The following is a 17,322-nucleotide window of genomic DNA, read 5'->3' as shown; positions in this document are numbered from 1 at the left end:
TTTATTACAACTACACTTAATTAGTCTTAAAGGACCCATATTACGCCATTTTTGATCTATGTTATAATGCGGTTTCCTCATAACAAACATACCTGGCGTGCCTTGTTTCATTCACACATGTTTAACACCCAAACCCTGAATATTTAGGGCAAGTTTTTCTCACGCACAGAACACACCGTTTCATCTTGTGATGTCATAGGAAGCTTGAACTATATATTTTTGGGGTCAATATTTATCTATAAAATGTGGTGATGTCATCTCTTACCCAGTGGGATGAAGTCAGAGTTGGACTTGAACAAAGCAGTCGGTAGCAGCTGGAACTAAAACAAAACACACATTAAAGCAATAACAGGGATTTTTTTCATTAACCTGATTTAATATGGGACTATGAAGTAATAGTAGTACGAGTTGTAGTAGCAGCAGCACACAATAGCAGTATTGAGTATTGAGACTAGGATGAAATAGTACTACACATACAGTTGTAGCAGTAGCAGTAAAAGTATCTCAACTCTTTAATTCTAATACTACTATGATGAGACCATAATAGTAGTATTAGTAGAAGTATATGCAGTAGTGTCTCACCTCTTTGTCCTACTCAGGGTGGATGTAGTAGCATATGCAGTAGTAGTTGTAGTAGTATATGTTGTAGTAGCATCTCACCTCTGGTTTTGTCAGGGTCATTGTAGTCAAAGTATTTGTAGTACATTATAGTAGCAGTGTCTTACCTCTTGGGTCTTGTCAAGAGGTAAGTTGTAGTAGTTGCAGTAGTAGTATTTGTAGTACAAGTGATAGTAGTACCTCTTTGGTCTCATCGGGGTCGGTGTGGTCCACTGTCAGACTGAGGTCGTTCTGCAGATACTTGAGGGCAGACAGAGGCTCCGACTGGGCCTTCTCCTCAAACCTACAACACAAAACCACCAGGAGGCAGCTCTGAGTATTTTTTAAAATTTAGATAAAGGAGTATACAAGCATTAGCCTCATAGATTAAAGTGAGACTAATCCAGGCCTACAGTTAACCATACTTGATTCATAGTTTAGTGAACCCACCCAGCCACTCACCCACCCACGTGGACAAGAGCTCTGTGATTATTCTACTTAAAATGGTGATCTAAATATGTCAGGTGTTACAGTTAATACCCCGTAAAAGTAACATACGCCCTCTTTATCATTTATAGTTTGATGAAAATGCTATATTCACCAAAAACAAGGTATTGACATGTTTTAACAAGTTTCACTTTTGACACCCTGAGTCCCCCCCTTTACTACTGTTTTGCATCATGTTTTATGGAGAATGGGGCTCAAACATGCATGAATAACATGTAAAACCTCTTCTGCATGATTTTGATAAGGGAACGACATTATGGTATTGTAAAAAATATGTACACATGGCAAAGTATTATTTACCTGTACTTCCTGATGAGGTATCTGCAGTGCCGAAGCAGATATTCCTTTGATGGCCGACAGAGTTTTAAAGACCAGAAATCATCCAGACGCATTTTTGGAGAACACGACTTCCCCGGGTTGCCTCCAAACAAATAATGTACCTAAAACACAAACCAGTTAAAACATTTTTTTTTTTAAAAAGTACCCTCATCTAAAAGAAGTTAAACATTTCAGAACGGGACCCCCAAAAACCCCAGTCAATCGACCCCCACTGCGAAACCAAGTCGACAGCAGTAATAATTTGAAAAGACAAAACATGCTGAATCAAGTTTAAAGTCTCTGTACCTGATTTTTTCCATCCTAAAAACAATAGAACACTGTACACGAAAAATGACCACGCTACATACTGAGCCTTCAAAATATTGTTCCATCTTTGATACATTGAACGATGAGTGGATATATTCATTATTGTGACTGACAGGCCTAGGCAGAAAGCTCAAAAAAGTCGATTTTCGGGATTCAGGGTTTCCACACTTCTCTTGACATTATTTTCCAGGACTTTTTCAGGACATTTTTAGTTATGTAATAACAGCGTATACAAACAGATGAACCCCCTTTTAAATACAGTTTTTATATTAAAGTAGAAGTCTATACATCCGCAGATTAATTATACACCAAGTACACTCACTCTATACACTTTTCTCTTGTCCTGTTTGTAGTAAATATTGACTGTAAAGAAGTGGACTGTCACATTCTATGCAGTTCATTCATCACGCTTAAGTGTTCAAGTAAGGCTTCATACGTATTTTTCAAGCTGTATACAGGCCTCTGCTGGAGATTTAAGGCTGACAGATGATATGCTAGAAATTACAACTACTGGTCTTGTATATTGGCTGACCGACATATCGTACCATCTCTAACACCAGGGCCAACACACTATATTTTAAGTGGATGTGATGGGTTCTTGTGTCTATTGTAGATCACCGAACATTTTCAAATTAATGTGAGTGGTCACGATTCTCTGCATGTGAACAGTACTTTTAATTTAAGTGTTGTATTTATACACAAGAAAATAAGGGACATCTATGTGACACCAAGGTCAGATAAAACATGTGGGGGGTTTGATGGTCCTCCCCAAAGAAAATTTGTACAAAATAGGTGTAATTTCCTGCTTTTTGGTGGAGTTGTTTTTAAAAACCCAACTGCTCTAATAAGTGTCAATTAAATTCTTTACTTTGCTGTTTTATAGGATATCAAATTAATAATTAATAATAATAATAATAATAATAATAATGGCTTACACTTGTAATGCGCTTTTTCAAAGCCTCTCAAAGCGCCACACTATAGTCATTATTAATTCATTTCCACACTTGGTGATGGTAAGCTACTATTGTAGCCACAACTGCCCTGGGGCAGACTGACGGAAGCGAGGCTGCCAATCTTCGCCATCGGCCCCTCCGACCATCACCTAACATTCGCGCACACACCACTTTCATACTAGGCAATGTGGGTGAAGTGTCTTGCCTAAAGATCCTCGATCCTCCAAACTTCTGGTTGGGGGACCAAGACTCTAATCACTGAGCCACTGTCGCCCCATAATGGAGACATTTTCAAGGACAATATATAGCTTTTCCAGGACATTAGGCCTAATTTCCAGATATGGAAAATGAGAAATAAGGCCAATTATTTTCCAGATCGCATAGGAACCCTGACAATTCCCCCTGTTTAAAGCAGTCATATTCTCTCTTACCTTGTGCATCTCATCGTACACCAGCTGATGAGCGAAGCGTGGACATGGCTCCTCCTCCTGCAGAGCTTTGGTCGGGTTTTCTTTCACAGCCTGGTCGTTCTTATAAACACATGACCTGAGGATACAACACATGATCCACTTTAAAGGGCCTGTATTACACTATTCTCTGATCTATGTTCTAATGTAGTTTCTTCATCAAACATACCTAGAGTTGTGTTTTGTTTCATTCACACATGTTTAACACACAAACCCTGCATATTTAGGCTGAGTTCTTCTCTCAAAATGAAAACACTGTGCACCAAACCTTGTGATGTCATGTGATATTACAGGAAGTGCTCCAATTTGTTGAACTTGATACACCTTCACTAGAATCATTTGGATTATTTCAGTCAATCTACTGAACTAAAGATACAAGGTAGCGGTTAACTTGAAAACGTCATGACAGCACAAGGTGGAATGGAGCTTTTGAGCTTTGGATATGTAGACGGACTAATAATAAAGGGTTACACAAACCTGGAGTTGTGTTTTGTTTCATTCACACAAGTATGTTTTGAGGTGGTAACAGCATTATGACATATTACACCAAATTGACACTTGTTAGTTTTAAGCCTTTAACTAGAGCTGAACGATTTGTCAGAAAAAAAAAAAAAAAAGTAACATTTAGATGTTTTTACCAAAACATTGCAATTATGATTTGATTTATGTGTTAATAAAAAGGATTCTTTTCAAAGTCCACATTTTAAAACACGTCCAGAATAACTGACAAAAAGACTGAAATCAAACAGACTAACTGACTCTCATTCAAAATGTACAGCTCTAAACTATAGCGTTAGATTGTATTGTGCATATATAAATGGCTTAAAAAGACAAAATTCATTGAAAACTCAGTCCATTTATTTATAGTCTATGATGCCGAACTAAGTGAGTGTGACGTCACGCACAGCGTTCGACTCCAACCAAATTATTCTCGCCGAGGCTAGCGGTTATAGAGCGAATTTGGAGCCAAGTTCTCTATTTGAAATTTCTACCATGAGTATCATAGCAACCAAAGAGCCAATCTGGAGCAAGGCTGTTGAAGATAAACCGTTTTCCGTCCGCACTGTTGTTTGATTGCTAAGCGCCAGCTTGCTGCTAAACCCTGAAGCCAACGCTAGTGGGAGCAACCTTTGAGAAAGGAGGCGCCAAATTCATCTGTTACTGATGTTCATATCTTCATTTACGGGCAAAATAGCTAAATAAAAATACCAAGATTATATAGAGAAGATTTATACGTATATTTTAAGACCAAAATGACAAAGCTCACAGCAGCAGTTACAAAGAGAGGGGTGACAATATTGGAGACAGAGTCGATGATGTGGTTTGTAAGTGGAGGTATTGGGTCTAAGGCTGCACCGGGCATTACCTTCAACGGCCTCTCTCCGGATTTACTCTTTGGAATTCCGACCATGAGTATCATAGCAACTAAATATGGAACTTGATTCCAAATTTGCTCCTTGATGAGCTTCCTTTGGCTGAGCTGAACGCTATGGGTTGCGTTACACTCACTTAACCCATACAGTCTATGCATGAACTGATGAAATCAATATCGTGATCTGGCTCCAAGAAAATGGCGATTCAAATGTTTTGGCACATCGCCCAGCACGCCTTTTGCAGAGAACAATAACAAACTTCCTCACCAGTTGTTTCGTGCGATGTCGTAGATCCAGAAGGAGTTGCGTACGTTCTCCTCTCGTTTGTCTTTGTCTTTACTGAGGCCTGAGAGTACATGGATTTCATTCAGCTCTGGGTCGATCGTGGCTCTTTGTGTGAAGCCCGTCATCGGAACTAAACAGGCAAAATACACACAACTCAATGCAGAATATGTAGTAGTAATAACAATTCAATTCATTTTATTTTTGTGATGCCCAAAATAACAACAACAGTTGTCTCGAAGGGCGTAAATGTTTTGGTTGATGGGGGAAACCGGAGTACCCGGAGGAAACCCATCCAGACACGGGGAGAAACATGCAAAACTCCACACAGAAAGGCCTGGGCGACCCGGGGATCGAACCAAACCTTCTTGCTGTGAGGCATGAGTGTTGCCACCCAGCCACCGTGCTGCCTACACACAAAAACAAACAGGAAAATCAAACAACAGGAAAAATCAGACAAAACAAGAAAAATCGGCCAGGCGAGGATGAGGGAGGGGGGCGGAGGAGGGCCAGGCGAGGAGGAGGGAGGGGGGCGAAGGAGGGCCAGGCGAGGAGGAGGGAGGGGGGCGGAGGAGGGCCAGGCGAGGAGGAGGGAGGGGGGCGGAGGAGGGCCAGGCAAGGAGGAGGGCGACCAGGCGAGGAGGAACAATAATAATAATTTGTAATTCTGTTAATCAGCATTTGTCATAGATTCTGCTGAGACTGGTGGAGTTTTGTACAATATTTGAAGGTTTTAGCATATTTTGGTCTTGTAAAAATGTGTTATTCCTCACTTTATGCATTCAGAGCACCCTAATTATTCACCAAGATGAGTTTATTTTTCTCCAACTCTGAAGTACTGCTAACAACAACTAGCATGCTAACATGCACATTCTGATTGCATCCAATTAGAAAGCATTTTATTGTAGACAGTACACAAACTTAATTTGACCTCAAGATTTGCTTATACAATATATCTGTACTGGGGTGAGACACCTTTTGCTCAGATACATGGGGGAAAAAATAAAAATAAAAATCAGGCACTGGCCCTTTAAAACTCTGAACAGTATAATTAGTCAGATGAGTTAATTGTTCAGTTTGGATGCGTGTATGTGTAATTCCCTCACCCATGCCCGAGTCCTTCTTGGTGCCATCTGAAATGATTTCCACGTGATCTCCATCCACATCGTAACTGAAGAAGTCGTTTAAGTACGTCTTTGACCTCTGTCCTCCAAACACGTACAAGCACCGGTTTCTCTGGGGAACCAATGAGTAACCATGAAAATACTCAGTTCACAATACAATATGGCATGGTGTTTAAAGAGAATCACTAAATGTTGTGATTTTATAATTATGTTTTAGACCTTCTATTTGCAGTTTGTTCAATGTCAAAGACAGTATTGAGCTAAAACTACAGATAACAGAGACGGGTCAATGGGAGCTGCACGCATGTTGATTGCCCCTCTGATTGCTGCATCACACTAGCGAGCGGCAGATTTTTCTTCACTTGTGCCAAAATTACTACACAAAGTTGCCAAATCCTACGAGTATCACTTAGGGAAGGTCAAGGTAAATCAAAATCTTACATATGGACCATTTAATGTGTCCCTAGAAATGAGGTAAGCATGTTCAAATCAAATACTGATAATAGTAGTACAGATTCATTTTTATTGCCAAAATATTGGACATTCAATGCTGAATCCAGTTAGTTTAAACCTAAAGGGACTCTCTCTGATCTGAATGGTCATGACCTAAACCCCAGCACCTGCTGTCAATCATGAATCAGTGCTAGTGCAGCCTCTGCAGCTCAGTGAGTGAATTCTGGAGGTTCTGAGCTTTCACATGAAATGATATACACTTATATTTGTCCACCATCTGCAAGTTAAGGCTCTGGGGACACAGGCTCAGATGGGATTGTAGTACTTTTTAAACATCTTAGTGGGCCTGTATTGGTGAAAACGGAGGTAGATCAGAGCAATGACATCTTCATTACAGGAGACTAAAGATTACTCAAACATGAATCACACCAAATAGCATATCGAAAGGCTAATCGCCAACAAAAACAATTGCTATTCTATCCCCCCCCCCAAAAAAGAAAAAGCTATTTATCCATGATGTTTTCTTCTAGCTCACTGTTTTAATTTATAACAGAGTACAATACTATAACAGCTGTTTAAATATGGAACATATACATATGATATTAAAATTATAATTATTTATATCCAGAACAGCTTCAATAATTATCGTAATGTAAACATTAATCGCAATTATTTTGGCCATGATAATTGTGACACTAAACTTCGTCCCATGCTTACTCACAGTGTGGAAGAGCATACAGTGGCCTATGCGTGACTGTATGTCCTCTGGCCCGGCATTACACGAGTCTTCCCTGAGCAGCCTCCAGGTGGCGCTGCCACAGTGGAAGGCGTACAGACCAGAGAACTGTGGCTCTGTGGTGCGGGTATCCTCCATGCTTCCATTACATGTCAGAATACGACCCCCAAATGTGTAGATCATGTGCTTCTCTGAGTCCATACACATCTAAGGAGGAGAAGGAGAGACCAAGGATGGAAATAAGAAAAGAAATATATTTAAAAGGCCCTGTACCAGATCTTTTTCCATGTATCTGAGCAAAATATAAGTATATAGTAATCTGAAACTAAAGCCCATATTTGGACATCCGAGTGGGTTCCCAGGAGAAATTGCTAGATTACTCAAACATACAACCCCAATTCCAATGAACTTGGGACGCTGTGTAAAACTTAAAAATACAGAATACAAATCCTGTTCAACCTATATTGAACTGAATAAACTACATGGACATGATATTTAATCTTCAAACTGATAAACTTTATTTTTATGCAAATATTAACTCATTTTCAATTTGATGTCTGCAACACGTTCAATAAAGCTGTGACAAGGGCATGTTTTCCACTGTGTTACATCACCTTTCCTTTTAACAACAATCAAGCGTTTGGGAACTGAGGACACCAATTGTTGAAGCTTTGCAGGAGAAATCCTTTCCCATTCCTGCTGAATGTACAACTTCAGTTGCTCAGTAGTCCGGGGTCTCCGTTGTTGTATTTTGCACTTCATGATGCACCACACATTTTCAATGGGAGACAGGTCTGGACTGCATGCAGGTCAGTCTAGTACCCACACTCTTTTACTACGAAGCCACACTGTTGTAACACAATGGCACCATATGTTGCTCCAAACCCTGTATGTACCTTTCAACATTAATGGTGCCTTCACAGATGCGCAAGTTACCCATGGGTACCATCACAGATGCTGGCTTTTGAACTTTTGTGCTGATAACAATCCAGATGACATCCATGATTTCCAAAACCAATTTGAAATTAAAGCCGCAAGCGGCATCGAACGGCCCTCGCGGGCCGTGCTTCGCACTCGGCCGACCCGGCACTCCCTCTGGGTGGCGCTGACACGCCACTTGTCCCTTCTTTATTGGGGCTTTGGGCTGCACTTGTCACCAAACAAGTGAAAAGACATTGGAAGCGCTGAGGCACATAATGGAAAAACATGTTTTTTCCAGGCGTCGCCATGGCAACACCATGCAAAATACAAAGTTGGCCCCCTGGACTTTTTTGACGGGGACGACCTGAAGAATAACTGTGCCAAATTTTATGTTCATCGTTGACGGTAATAAGTCGTTATACGACTTTGAAATGTACGAAAATTTTCCCATTAGGATAACATGGGCTCTTTCGCGCATCGCCATGGCAACCCAGTGAAAAAAATGGCATAGGTCACTTTGGCACCATGACTCTTCATGTCATCCTGATCAAAAAAGTCAAATTTCACATTAGTCCATGAAACTCATATTTTTCCCATGAATGGAAAAATTTGGAGGTTTCCCATTAGGACAGTGCTTCAATTATTTTCTATCATGCCTCCCCTATAAGGAAGAAAAAATTTGGTAAATTTTGGTAACATTTCGAAAAAATAAATTTTCAGCCTTCCATACAAATTGATTTGTTATTCCTATTTTAAGCATTCCTCAACTTTCCCATTCTTTTGTTGTCCCTGTTCCAGCTTTATTGGAATGTGTTGCAGGCATCAAATTGAAAATGAATGAATATTTGCATAAAAACAATAAAGTTTATCAGTTTGAAAATTAAATATCATGTCTTTGTAGTTTATTCAGTTCAATATAGGTGGAAAAGGATTTTGAAATCATTGTATTCTGTATTTTTTTTTAGGTTTTACACAGCATCCCAACTTCATTGGAATTGGGGTTGTACATAGATGACATTTAAAACCCTTTCAGGCATGTTTTTGGTGAGAGAACAAGGTTAAGCTAAAAATTTAAACATAAGTTTCAGAGAGAGGGGCCACCATTTTTCATCTATATCCATTCTATCTATTCACCTGGTGATCAAAGACGAGCTTGGGCCCTCCATCAGCTGCAGTGTCTTCGCTCAGCAGACTCCATGTGTTCTGCTCAATGTCGTAGCGGTAGAAGTCACTCTTCAAACTTTTGCTATTTCTGACGCTGGAGTCAAGGTACCGGCCCAGAGTGTAGATCTGCCTCCTCACTGAATCAATGCACATCTTATGACAAGAGCGTGCCGACGGACCACTCTGAGGGGAGATGGGGGAGTTAAGCATGCATTACATACTCTAAAGTAAAAAAAAACAGTAACGCTGTGTACGACTCCCATCCTCCTTAATTAGGGGATAAAAGGAGGATGATGGTCAAAAAAAATCTATTGCTGGGGTTGAGACATAGATTCCAGTCTGACATCACCCATGGCATTTGGCTCCGGTCAAATGAAGTTCATTGAGGCTAGCAGTTGCAGTCGGAATTCCAAATGTAAAAGTTGGCTCCAAATTCGCCCCTGTAAGTAACCAAAGAGCCAATCCTGAGCCAGGCTGTTGAAGGTATTGCCCCTTTCCACCCACACTACTGGTTTAGCACGGAGCGGGCGCTTAGCAATGCTGTCAATCAAACCTGTTGCTAACATTGAGAGCAAGGTTGGGGAAAGAAGGCGCCTGATTAGTTATGAATCTCCATATCTTGATTTATGGACACAATAGTATCGATGCTCATTTGAGCAGGTACGATATTAAAAAAGTGACATTCACAGGACAGAAATTGACCTATCCTGAATAGCTTTAGAATGATCTTCAGGTGTAACAGAGCAAGACCACTATGAAAGGCCACATTGTCATATGTACTACCAAAACAAAGTACTACCATTTAATGTTGAAAATCACATTCTATTGTCTAAAGAAAGAGTGTTTTTAATATCATTGTGGTATCGGAATCAGTATTGAGCATTGAGTCTATTCCTTAGTTTCATCACAATACTAAAATTTCAAATTAGTTTTTGACACTATTTTGTTTAGATGTATCAAAACTGGTTTTGAGCATCTAAGTGTCAGGTGCTGTTCCACTGTCCTACATCACTGTGTCAGATGTGCTCCCATACTTTTGTATCTCCACTTCAATGAGATGGAGGCAGGTCTATAGTTAATATTTTACGCTGGCAAGTCTAATGACATTCAAAAGAAAATGGAAGTAAAACTGATTAAAAGAGGCAATAAAAAAAATAAATATTTACAGGTACACACTGCAAGTATTAATGTGATATAAAGCATCCATCTGTCTAAAATGGATTCACCTCCTTCTCGGTGTCTCTGGAGATGCAGCTCCACTGGTTCTCCGAGACGCTGTAGGCCCAGAAGTCAGCCAGGTCCTGAGTCCCGTCCCATCCTCCAAACAGGTAAACAGTCTCTGCAACATACAGTTAAATACTCAGCTCAAGCCCATGAAGGTTAACTCAAACTACTTTTACTACTACTTACTTTTACTACTATCACCTCAGAGTTGAAAAGTAGTGTATGAATTTCACAAAATATATATTAATATCTATGGGCTCCAGATTGGTGCAATGTTAAAGTAAGTGTGTTCCCCTTCTTAAAATCAAGCCAGACAGACATAAAAATTAAACATTTTTAAATATAAAATTGTAGGTCCAAGAGATATTACTGTATTTTCCAGACTATAAGTCACACTTTTTTCATAGTTTGTCCGGGGATGCGACATACATAATTTCACATTTTCGTTACAGTCACACAAGTATATTTAAATAATTTCACATAAGTCACATTTGACAACTGAGTGAGGCTTGTGTAGCAGTATGGCAGCCACACTTCATGTACTGGAAATGTTAAGAAGCGACACCGAGGATGAAGAATTCAATGGATTTAGTGATTTGGAGATCTCAAAAGTAAACTTGTTAGCTCATTTTTTATGCTTTAGTTATCCGATTAACTGTTAATATGTTACGTTAACATACCAGACACGTATTCAGTTAGCCGTCTATGCTTCATGTAGTTCAATAAATATGTGTTGTGTAACAGTTGATTATCCATGTTACAGTTCACTTGTTTGACCACTAGATGGCACTGGTGTGTTTTGTAATACCTGTAAGAAAATGTACTTAACTTATTCTTTTATACATTTCATATTTAATTTCCCCTTATTTATAAGACCATGAAGCTGATAATGTTTCATTTGGAACAATATTGTAAATGTTTAGTTTAAGGTCGTAAAAACTACTTCCCGTTTTCCAGTTCAGCCTTTTACGCTAATGCGCTATAAAGTTTTCAGATCAGTTTGTTTACTAGCAGGTAACCAACAAGTGATATGTATATTTTCCATGCGTTCATATGCAGTTCTTGTGTCTCTCGTGTTTGTGGACAAGCCGGCATATGTTACGTTAGCATCTAAGTGTCTGAATAGTTATCTGATTAACTGTTAATATCTTATGTTAACATACCAGTTTGCTGTCTTGCTTTATGTAGCTGAATAAATATAAATGTGTCAAATTAGCATGCTGTACTGCTATTTAGCCTGTTGTTCTCCATTTTATTGTTATTATTATAACTTGCTTTTAAAGATAAAATGTCTGTTCTTGGTATCAGATTTTGTAAAATTTCTCCAAAAAATGTGACTTATGTTTTTTTTCTTCATTACTACGCATTTTTCCACTGGTGTGACTTATACTCCGGAGCGACGTATAGTCCGGAAGATACGGTAATAAAAATGCATACTGATTCAAATAACAAGACAGAAGACATAACAGGATAGTTTGTAAACAAGACAAAAAAAAACCACACACCATACTTGAGTGTTTATGTGTAGCTAAAGCATGTTGAAGTTGAATAAAAGAGAGCGCAAGTAAAAGGGGTGACCTGGTACAGTGCTGTGTTCTTCAATGTTGACAGTGACAGATCCACAGTCATTCCAGTCATTTTATTTATTTCTTCTGCAACTTATTCTTTATTGAATATTCAGGTGGCCACAGACTTAATCTCAGCTGCTGTTTTACCCATAGGAGGCAACTAACCAAGTAAGTCCCCCAACCTGGTCAGGGGAGGGTCTGCTCAACTGGTGAGGCAGTTCATTGGTCACAGTTTTAATGTGTATTTTTCAGTTTGCGTTATTGAAATAAAAGTATTTATTTGCCAACTGTTAAAATGATATTTTAATTTTCCTGATATTATAAATATAATTTTCCTTGTTTCTTTTTTTTTTTCTTTGTGTGCACTGCTGTCAATATCATGCTCTTAAGTGCGGTCTATAGAAGGAAAGACAAAAATAAATAAACATACAGTAAAATAAAGAGCAAAGAACTTTAAAAAAATAAGAGACAAAGAGTAAATAGAGAAATAAAATAACATTAAATAAGTAAATTAATAGAAGAAAAGTGAAGAGCTGCGATGTGTGTAACATTTTGTGTGCATCAATGTAGTCATTTCGCAAGGTGTAATAATGACATAAGAAACAAATAATAAGAGATAACAATAATACTTTTAATGATTAGTATCTCATTTTCAATACTTGACAATGCTAATTAGAACATAGTTAAAAGCCAAATACAGGAGGTTTAAATGCATTTCTTACCAGTTTGTACATCTATGACCATCTGATGCCCTCCTCTCATCCCAGGCCTGTTATCGTCGTTATCACCTGAAACATCAGCAGGAGGAGGAGGGTCATGGGAAATTAATTAAATAAAATGATAAAAATAAAAATAAAAGATGGAAGAGAATTAAAAGACATGCCGCTTTAGTCCATAATGAAACCACAAAAACTAGACTACTCATTAGGTCTGTTCGACTAAATAAACTCTTGTTGGACTAAAGACGTGCTGCTGACTGCTTGGTCGACTAAAAAGTATTATGCATTTCTGTGTATCTGACCCAAACTGCTCCCACAAGATTAGACCTGTAGGGGGAGTTCATGAAAAAACAGTTTATACAGAAAAACATACTAAGACACAATGCATTTATATAAAGACAGATTAAACTCATGATTCACAAGTTTAATCTAACTTTTTACAGATACCATACAAATACCACAAAAAAATTAAAATAAAACTCAGTCACTCAATCGCTTCTCCTTTCTGTTGTTGACCCATAGAAATCCATATCATAAAAATAATATCATTAGTCAACCAAGGCTCCATCGACTGATTAATCGACAGAATGACTACTATAGTCAACATAATCATAGTTAAGATTTAGCTAAAAAAATAAAATAAATGTAAAAATATATACATTTTTTGTTTATAATTTCACTTCCTGGTTGGACAGTGGTGGAAGATAGAGATACCGCATTTTCCAGACTCTAAGTTGCATTTTTTTTCATAGTTTGGCTGGGGGTGCGACTTGTACTCAAATGAGACTTGTATGTGAAATTATTAAAATATATAATGTCAGTGTGACAATAATGAAGATGTGACAACTGCTCAAGAGCACACTAAGCTTGTTTACCAGTATGGCAGCCATCTACTTCCAGAGCGGCACTTCATCGACTTTAAGGCAATTGGTTTCTTTAATACGCAAGTTCATATGTTTGAAATGTATTAAAAAGCTAAAAAGGGTTCCAAAATAATTTGCATAAGTATTTCATAATTAATTTTTTTTGGGTAAAAACAAAAATTATGGTGGAATTATTCTACATCCGGTTTTACCACACTAATTGGTTTACTACTGGTTTTTCATGGTAAACGACCATGCATGTGAGATGCAAGATGCATGTGAGACCTGGCATGGTATCAGTCACCATCTGTAGCCATCCACTTTGAGGCACATACAAAGCAATGCCGTTTGTAAATATGTTAATACTAAAATATAAACATCCAGACATTTATTACATTACTTTCAGTTTGGTCAAGGGGAGGACAATATATCGATGGAATTCAGAACTATCCTTTGAAGGGAGCTGTAAAGATACCCAATTATAAATTCAATAACTGTAAAAAAAAAAAAGTCCCCCCGTGGCTCTTGTATGCCACAGACTTCGACTCTCAACTCTCTCACCTCACTCTACCCGGACTCTCATCCAATCAGAGGATGCCTTGGACTTTCTATTGCACAGAACTTGGCAATCGGTTGGAGAGTTTGCTATAAGCAGCAGTGTTTATATAGAGACTATTATTAACCTGCCTTATAGCTGTATATTCGCTGTCCTATGATTCTGTGCATTGTGTGCGTCTTATGCAAGTTAAGTGCTGTGTGAGGTGTAAAAAAAAAAAAAAAAAAAAAAATCAATGGTGCATTATTTCATTGTATTTTATGTGTTTTTGCTGTGCTAAGTGTTAGCTCTGGCCTACATTTACGATGACGCCTCGTGCCTCGCATTTCATTTACAGTGTTGCGTTCATATTCTGCCTTGACAAATGGGTTCACTATTTCATATTCTTGTATTGTGCATCCTTATTCTAGTACTGGTTTTGCCCGTTTATGCAAGTTACACACTGCCTGCATCTTAACTGGTTGTAGGCCCACAGCATATCACGTGGCTGAAGGGCTCCAGCAGCCTTTGTTAATACTGTCCGTGGCCAACAGAGGGAGCCATTTGCGTAGTTATTTTTACAACCACCAGATAAAGCTATTTTATCTGAATGGCCTGCCTTTGGGTAAAAGCTGATGTTACCAAATAGAGGCTTTAATTTAATGTGATTTAATGTCAATTTTACCAGTTTGTTACCGTTCAATCATTGTTTATTATTGTGAATTATTTCTTGTAAATGTACAAATAACACACAATATGATTATATTTATTCATTTTTGTTTATATCTTTTCAGATATGTTTATATCGTTTCAGAACCACACATACACTCAGACACGATGTACGGTTCATTAATCAGTCAAATGAAGCATCACAGTGATTCTGATCGATCACCTGCTGTGGGTTACACCTTAGGATGAGGCTATCGCTATATTAATTTGCTGGAATTCTAATAACATAATTATTGTAAGGAAGGATGGGTTATTATTATACTACTATTTGCCAGCTGGAGCTCACGTGGACATGCTTAAATTTCACTTTTGTTTTGGTGATTAATAACAAAGACAGTGCATGCTTTTGTTTTGATCATTTTAAGATTTCACTCAAGTTTCCTGAGCGAAGGAGGATGATTATGGTGTGCTTTACGTGGACTCATTTGGCTCTTTACGCACCACATGCATATACTACACCACATTTACTTGGGAATTACACTTTTACCAGGACTGAGGAGGAGTTTGGTTCATATTATGCTTGGTTTCAACTTTACGCTCAGATGCTGCAGTCTGTGCCTGAATGTGGATATTATTAAGCACAACACTTTGTCTCCAGTGTGGGACTATTACAGTGTCTCACAGTCACTTTCTTCAACTCTTCTCTTACCTGTAAGATAATACACTGTGCTTTTGGCACTTGGCACAGATGTTAAAGCCTCATGTCTACAACATGAGTGGTGCCATCTCTTGTGATCTGCACTGCTGTTAATTCAGTTAGCAGCATATATACATATTGTAACATGCATGCATAAACTCATCGTTTGGAATAATACTGTAAATGTTTAGTTTATCATAAGTTTAGTTTAAGGTCATGAAAATTACTTCCTGTTTTCTGGTTCAACCTTTTATGCTAATGTGAAGTCTTATCCAACTATTTATATTTTACTTCTCAATTGTTTCTTAAAGTTTTCAGTTCACCGGTTTGTTTACTAGCAGGCAAAAGTGGTATGTATATTTTTCATGCGTTCATAGGTAATTTTGTGTGTATATGTAATATGAGGCAGAGCTTTTTATATTTTATGTGTTTGCTCGTTCTACGTGTGAACTGTGATGTTTACTGTGGTCTTACGTCTTGATCAGTAAAAATAACTCGTGTCTCTCGTGTTTGTGGATAAGGCAGCATGTTACATTAGGGTAGTGTATCTGATTAACTGTTAATATCTGACATAAACATACCAGACGGTTCGTTGTTTATGTGTTATATTTATTGTCATTATGATAACTTGCCTTTAAAGATAAAATGTCTGTTCTTGGTCTTGGATTTTGCAATACAAATAAATTAAAATTTGTGTTTAACTAAATAAAGGTAAAGTGTCAGTGTCTTCCTAGTGCCTAAACTGTCTCTGTATTTTGGATGGAGTTTTCTGTGAGTTGTAAAACAGAATCCCTCTGCCTATGTTATCAACACAAATACATCAGGATTTCTGTACTTTTATTCTCAATGTTTTCCCATAAACTGCCACTTAACTGATGTAAAACCATGGTAAATATTTAGCACAGGTACTATCCACCAAACCAAGTCAGAATCAGAAAAACATAAACCCTGTCATATACACTTCATGCGATAATGTGGCAAATAGTAGAATCCCTTCAGAATAAAAGCTCACTGTTTGTGTCGTCACGGGGGGGCTCCTGGGTGCTTGGTCCTTTGTTGCACTTTGGGATAATTTGGCTCCAGCGCGGCTTGTACTCCTGCTGACTGATGTACTGGTTAAACAGACCATCTGACCACAAAACAGATAAAGAGGCAAAGATTTAAAAAGATAAATAGACTAAACATTCCCACTCATTAATCCCTGGTCTAAATTACATTTATAATAAAATAATACTTTATACATTTTGACAAATCACATTTGATAATTGACCAAATAGTGTTTGTTCAGTACAGTGATGAAAATTAATAGATACAGGACATTTTGAGGTTTAAAACTGCACTTTTTAAAACTAAAATATGGCCTATTGGTCAGAATTACAAAAAAATAATGATAAATATTGGTATGAGTGCATTAGTCTGACGTCAGGCTGAAAATAGTTACATTTTGACCCCATTTAGTTTCTGAGTGCTATTTTTCACAAAATCATTCAATCAAAAAATATGAAATAACTCAACTGAGGATTTGATTGTAAAATACAAAAATATTCAGAGTCTCCACCCTTTGCTTTGTGGACAGCTTTGTCTTCTCTCAATGAGCTTCATGATGAAGTCTCCTAAAATGGTTTTGACTTCACAGCTGTACCATGTCAGGGTCACGAAATGACAAAACTGCAAAGCACGGCAAAGGGTAAAGGATATTTTTAAAAATCAAAAATATGAAATATGTTTGGAGCTATTTTGAGATCATTTACTACATTCACTTGTGTCATTCATAGTCTCGATGCTTCAATGAAAATCTATAGTGTAAATAATCATGGAAATGAAG

The 17,322-nt window shown here is 37.9% G+C and overlaps 1 protein-coding gene across 1 annotated transcript in view; it reads right to left on the bottom strand.

Moving 5' to 3' along the window:
• Window positions 1–17,322, bottom strand: part of mkln1 (muskelin 1, intracellular mediator containing kelch motifs) — a 37,777-nt gene that overhangs the window by 5,076 nt on the left and 15,379 nt on the right. Inside the window, exons 7-17 of the mRNA XM_033976100.2 lie at window positions 16,510–16,626; window positions 12,737–12,802; window positions 10,449–10,561; window positions 9,193–9,405; window positions 7,123–7,344; window positions 5,931–6,060; window positions 4,810–4,957; window positions 3,134–3,248; window positions 1,405–1,544; window positions 799–901; window positions 266–320 (exon numbers count right to left, since the gene is read on the bottom strand). Of these exons, the coding sequence (XP_033831991.1) occupies window positions 266–320; window positions 799–901; window positions 1,405–1,544; window positions 3,134–3,248; window positions 4,810–4,957; window positions 5,931–6,060; window positions 7,123–7,344; window positions 9,193–9,405; window positions 10,449–10,561; window positions 12,737–12,802; window positions 16,510–16,626 (1,422 nt within the window). The remainder of the gene's footprint in view (window positions 1–265; window positions 321–798; window positions 902–1,404; window positions 1,545–3,133; window positions 3,249–4,809; window positions 4,958–5,930; window positions 6,061–7,122; window positions 7,345–9,192; window positions 9,406–10,448; window positions 10,562–12,736; window positions 12,803–16,509; window positions 16,627–17,322) is intronic.

The sequence above is a fragment of the Periophthalmus magnuspinnatus genome, chromosome 12, assembly GCF_009829125.3.
Source record: "Periophthalmus magnuspinnatus isolate fPerMag1 chromosome 12, fPerMag1.2.pri, whole genome shotgun sequence".
NCBI classification, from domain to species: domain Eukaryota; kingdom Metazoa; phylum Chordata; class Actinopteri; order Gobiiformes; family Gobiidae; genus Periophthalmus; species Periophthalmus magnuspinnatus.
This window is presented reverse-complemented; position numbering and strand designations above follow the sequence as displayed.